The following is a 6,000-nucleotide window of genomic DNA, read 5'->3' as shown; positions in this document are numbered from 1 at the left end:
ACGAAGCTTACGCGAAAGCGCGACCGCGAGAAACCGACGATGCGTGGAACCAGAACGAGCCGGCCCCCACGCCTCTTCGAGCATCGCGGATTTAATCCACACAATGCGAGCCGGCTTCGTGAAACGCCGCGTTCGAGGGTACCTGCTCGAAAATCCGCCAGGAAAATCAAACTCCCAACAGCTGTCCTCCCCCTGGTTCCCGTCGTTTCTTCTCTCTTCCCTCTTCCCGCCTTTTTTCCTTTTCGGTCGCATAATTTTAATTGCGGCGAACCGCAATTCGACGGGCGCCTTCCATGCAAATTAGGAAAGAGGTCGATGGCGCGTCGTGATTCGTTCTTTTCACTGGACCGGCTGAATCGAGCCACCTAACCCTTTTGTTGGCGCGCAGCTAACGAGCTCCGGCATAGAATTTCGAGCGCGGTTCGAGTATCGTCGACGTATCAGCCGTCGTTCGATTTTTCCAATTTTCCCATATGCTCCTCACGGATAATCGGTGACGGCGAAACGCGCCATCGCTCGACCAAATTTACTTACCGCGATAGCTCGAAACAACGAGGATTAAACGTGGAAAGTTTAGTCTTTCGAATGGCGAACTCGCGAACAAAGGCGGAGTGAAAAAGGCAACGCAGCGTGACTGTAGCCTTATCCAGCTCCGAGAAGAGTGAATTCGCTGGAGAAACAATCGAAAGCTGGATACAGAGGTGGATACGGAACTCCCTGAAGCAAACTCCGAGCTGGTAGCGCTCCAATACCAAATATCAAATGCTGGTCATAAAGAACATAGGCGAGAGGAGTTTGTTTCCGACAACGAACAGGTGTCTAGAGTTCGCGTTACCTGTCTAAAGTATTCTTGCTACCCGGAACGTCCCCTTTTTCGTCGGAGCCTGGCTAAACTCCGATACGGATCAGCGACCTTTCATCGCGCGTAGATGCAACGGGTATCGTAGTAAACGACACGCAAAAAGACAGAGAATTTCCAATTAAAGCGTCGTGGTAGAACGAAAATTGTCTATCGTCTATGGTCTCCTGCGCGAGAGAGCAACGCTTCGATGGCCTGATCGATAATTTCCCTATTTTTGTATAAAACCTACGAACAAAACTGTTTCGTATAAAGTCGCGCTACAACTCGCTACTAACCGTCGACGTAAAGGAACCAAATTACATGAAATTGGCAATTCGAGTTAACTCGTCTCTTCCGAAGGAGAGGAACAGCCGTGCCATCGGATCCAGAAAGCAAAGTCGTTTCACGCGACCGCGTTGTCACTGATTCTAGCTAGGGTTTGACTTCCCTGATGGAAATTAATCGCTGTCTGCGACGCCGAGGAGCGCTGCAAAGTCAGGTCGTGCGCGCGTAATTTAATTTAGCCGCGACGGCTGGATCGTAACGCGAAACGATTCGTTCAAATACGCGAGAATCTCGCGTGGTCTAACGCTGCCAGAAGCTTCGCATCGATTAGCAAGCTAGGCTCGCTGCCTGCTGCATTCGATTCTTCAGTCGCGTCCAGTTTTATTCCTCGATGAATCTTCCTGGAATTTCTCTTCCTTGAAACATACCGTAGACGATTTTCTTGCATTCCACGCATCTACGTTTTTTCTTCTTTTTTTTTTATAGCGGAACTTTTTTTAACGGTGGGAGGGGGGCGGTATCGATAGGGTGTCGAGGCGAACCGTCTAACACGGAACGAAAACACCGTCCGGTGGAGCAAACGCTATGCTATACACATAAAAATTACCTTTAGATGACCAAAGATCATTCACGAATTTTTCATTGACGAATATCTCGACACTGAGCTTCAGCGATGCTACGCACGCGTTAATCGGATTGAAATCGTCGCCAGTGTTTTCGTCGACTTTGGATTTTGTCAACGGTGTGCATTCGCCGACGCGAGATCGTCGACTATATTCTTCTTACAAACGACGCAGTCTCTGATAAAAAATTTGTTGGAGAAATTATCACGAGACGAAGCGTTACGAAAGAAACAAAAATAAGACACTGTCGTATTATTCGAGAGCTGACTAACGACGACGCTAGCGTTGATGATTTGCATACCGTTGACGAAACTCAGTGTCGATGGCTTCAACTTGTCGGTAAGTGCACATCGTTTACGAAGTTTGATGCAGGCGAAATACCGTCGATAAAAAAACGTTGTCGATCGACCAGACGATCGGTGGTCGTTTCAAGGTAATTCCGTAACGATTCGTTCGTAAGTAAAGTGCGAGACGCGTTAAGATAGGATTTCCTATAAGCGTCCATCGTTTCTAATGCAAATGCAACGGTTGAAAATTATTTAGAAGCACAGTAGAAGCTCGTTTCTCAACAGGGGAACACGTTAGTTCGGCTAACCGAGCAATTCTAGCGATAAAGTTTGAGAAAAGACACCTCGTCTGACTAGTTCGAACGATACAAGTTGATATTCGGGAATTGTGGCGAAGCAGTGGTTTCGGTATCCTGTTCAACTATTTCTTCTTCGATATTGGGAATTTAGTTTGCAACACAAATGATCGCGTACAGTCGTTGTAAGAATACGCGTACGATTAAAATTATATTCGACCGAATAACAGAGTGTGACTTTAAAAACGCTACTTTTTAAATTTACTCCAGAATTTATCCTATTATTTATCTTCTGGAAACGAACGAATGAATTCACAAAAATTACTTGTTTCTTGAGAATCGAATAATAAAGATACCTAATAACATGATCGATCGTTTAGCTTGCGAGAGGCTGGTACGTGAAGCTGAGCGTTAACTCGTTCGTACAAACGAAATTCTACTGTACGTTACTCTTCTGTCTGTCATATTCTTCTTCATTGTATTATAATACAAGTATTTTACACCGATAGGAAATCTGTGTGCGTGTAAATGTTGCGTTCGACCGAAAGACGCGTAAATGCGTCCGACGCTAATAAGAAATCCCAGCTTTAGACAGACGCCGAGATCGACGCAGTCGCGCACAAGCGTGTGACGTGTGACGTGTGACGTGTGGTGTGCGGTGTGTGACGTGTGGTGGCGTACCCAGGTGAACGCAGAGGCTCGTGGTGGTTTCTCGATGCTCGTCCGGTTCACGATCAACAGACCGTGACGAAAGAGAGGGTGGTCGTCTTCGGCGAGGCATAGGCGTGAATCGATTGGGAATATCTCGATTGTCAAATGCGCAGAGGATCGGTGTGTGGGTTGGATGACTTGTGTCGTGCGGCGCAGAAGCTCAACCCGAAGCACAGCATTAATAGCGCCACCGAGCCTACCAGCAAGTGGCTCGACCATGACACGGAACACTTTCCTGAAACAGATGCGATACGTCTGTCAGCGGAATCGCGTGTACCACGAACTTCTCACCTGTCATATCGATCTGTGATTCGATATCGCGCAGCATCTCGTCGTTATCGGATCCACGATTTCTGCTAAATTATTCCATCGATCATCGTGCGTACGATTTTCGTGCGCGCTGCGATCCACTACACGAACGTCGTACGCTGCTTCTTCTTTCGGACAGATTCAAAGCTTCCTTGAACGAGGCTGAGCAAAATTTGGAAAGCAACTGGCTACGAAATTTGTCGGTGTAACGTTCGTAAAATAACAGAAATTGTTCGCTACGAACTGGTCTCTTTAACGTAGAGTCGATGCTCTCCGAGAAATTGCTCGGTCGAACGGATGATTTCATCGTGGTCGATCGATCGATCGCAACGATCGTCCCCTATTTCTTCTCCTTTTCCAGAATCGAAGTTCTGCTAAACAAGAGGGAGCAAATTTGAAGCGGGAAACGATTTGCTTGTTCCGAAAGAAGAAGAAGCCGAGTCTGATGGTTTTTCGAGCGGCGTACAATCGACGAGTTAACCAGCGCGGAAATTTTCTCGGCGAGCGTCGATCGCAGGTAGCTTAAATCAAGAGAAAATCAAGAGTTACTCGTTGTAGACGTGGCTCGTAGTTTCGCGAGGTTACAGACGCCATAAGTCTGCGGCAGCTTACGTAAGATGGTCCAGGAATGGCTGCGGGTCAGCGCCGCGCCGACTCGCCACCTAAATGTGCAAACTTCCAAGAACCTCGTTACATTCGTAAGAGTAATAATCCCGAGATGTAGCGCAGTGTGACGTTGCTCTTTCTATACCTCGTTACAGGTAGAATCGCGCCTAACGACACCGCTCTAACGTTCGCAGCCGCGTTTTCAACAATGGAGCTTGTTGCTGGAAATCGGGTCGAGATCGGCGACGTCGATCGACGACGAGTCGAAGAGCGTGCGATTCCTTGGAAAAAAGTTTGACGTCGCTACTCACCGAGATTGTATACATTGGCGCTCTTCCCGCAGGACTCCTGTACCTCCCGATTGTCCCATCCTATAGGATACATCACCAGACCGCCGCATATCATCACTGCTGTAACGAGAAAATGGTACAAGATGCATGATAATAAGTTAACCCTTGCCACTAAACGATTTAGCGTGTGGAAAGTGTGGGAAATTAATTCGGTGGAGTTACAGATTCGATCGATCAGTAGCGAGCTATCAGGCAAGCATATTCCACTAAATTTTGGTGCCCGCACACTAATTTACCGAATTACTCGCCACTCGACTAAATTACTCGACGTGTCTGTGCGAGGCTTCGCTGGATTCGCTGGATCTTCAATTTTAATTTAACTCTTAATTACAGGCCATTTGTCTGCGAGAGGAAGGAATGAGAGGAATTCGAAGTAGTATGATACAGTGTATCATTATTGGGTTCGACCCCTTAACGCACAGATGTTTCTACATTTACCAAAAATCCACGATTAATAGATGGAAATTAATATTGTTTCGCGGTAGCAGAAACCGAGTGAGAGACATGGCAGTAGCGGATCAGCTAAATAAATTATTAAATTTATACATATTTAAAACGTTGGACGGCCGCTATAAATCGAGCATTCCACGAGGTGAAAATTCGTAGTCGCTATAGGTCATCGAATAACGGCATGCTTAAGTGGACGGTAACAATTCTGTTTTCTTTCTCCTAATTCAAACACAGTTAACATTGTTTTACAAACAATTGTTAAATTGAAACCGTTGCAATTACTAGTACCGCAAACAGCCATTGTTGATTAATGTAGTATAGACGTGCATTATTTCTATCGTAATTACGCATATCGTTTCTTAAATAATCGAAACATCGATATATCAAATCTTGGGAAACTTTTAATTATCGTGTCGGTAAAATGGTAGCTCTGTTGTTAATAGGCGAATAGGTGAAATTCGCAATTTACATGAAAAAACAATCAGACCGATACGGTACGTTTCTTATATTTTATATTTTCACCGCCACAGTGGTTGTACACTCGTCCATTAACTAACCGGAAACTAGCCAGGTACATATATTTTCATATCGGCGGCAAATTTTCCAACTCAATTTTCTGCGGAACGACGCGTCGCACGACAGATTTTCTACGTATTTTCGGTTCGCCTTTTCACCACTGGAACACTCCGCGTATTTATTCATCGATTATTTCTTTTTAACGAAACGTATTTCGGCCAGAAAATTTCATATGAAACCGAACTATCGTGACTCTATTCGTCATAATTAACCGCGTTTACGTATAACGAAATATTACGATCGTATCGAAGTTAACTGGGTAATCGTATCGATTGAAAAGTTTGAAACAAAGTTTGAAAAGCTCAGGATGATAAAATAGGTCTCAAAGCGGCGGTAAAAATTAATAAACCGCATTTGCAACGTCAATTCGAACAAATATAAATTTCACGATTCTCGAATAGACTGTCAACCCGATATCTACTCAAGAGTTGAACCCGGTACTTTTTCGTACTCGGTGGGTACATCAACTGGTAGATGGTTGGAATTTCAGGTATCCTCAGCATCCCAGCTTTCTGTTACCGCGAAATCGAGCCGGTAATTCGAGCCTCGTTTCGGTTTACGTGATTCGAGTAAATAAAGCCTGCGATCCGCGGTCAACCACGCGATTCCCTTTTAATCTCTTTCCTTTCCTGTTCCCTGCCCTTTGACCTCGCCGTGGTTGCGTTC

General features: G+C 45.4%; 1 protein-coding gene across 3 annotated transcripts in view; it reads right to left on the bottom strand.

The window, feature by feature from the left end:
* Positions 1-1,598: 1,598 nt before the first annotated feature.
* LOC100747741 (LHFPL tetraspan subfamily member 6 protein-like) overlaps positions 1,599-6,000 on the bottom strand; it is a 28,363-nt gene continuing 23,961 nt past the window's right edge. The window contains exons 4-5 of one of the 3 annotated variants that reach the window (XM_012391709.3): positions 4,270-4,365; positions 1,599-3,278 (exon numbers count right to left, since the gene is read on the bottom strand). In XM_012391709.3, the coding sequence (XP_012247132.1) occupies positions 3,145-3,278; positions 4,270-4,365 (230 nt within the window). In that variant the 3' untranslated portion in view covers positions 1,599-3,144. Of the gene's footprint in view, positions 3,279-3,332; positions 3,515-4,269; positions 4,369-6,000 lie in introns of those variants that run through there. The other 2 variants (XM_003493461.4, XM_033323703.1) reach the window with 2 other exon arrangements.

The sequence above is a fragment of the Bombus impatiens genome, unplaced genomic scaffold (assembly GCF_000188095.3).
Source record: "Bombus impatiens unplaced genomic scaffold, BIMP_2.2 scf_1112, whole genome shotgun sequence".
In the NCBI taxonomy this organism is placed as follows: domain Eukaryota; kingdom Metazoa; phylum Arthropoda; class Insecta; order Hymenoptera; family Apidae; genus Bombus; species Bombus impatiens.
The sequence above is the reverse complement of the archived record's forward strand: the minus strand, read 5'-3'. Positions and strand labels throughout refer to the sequence as shown.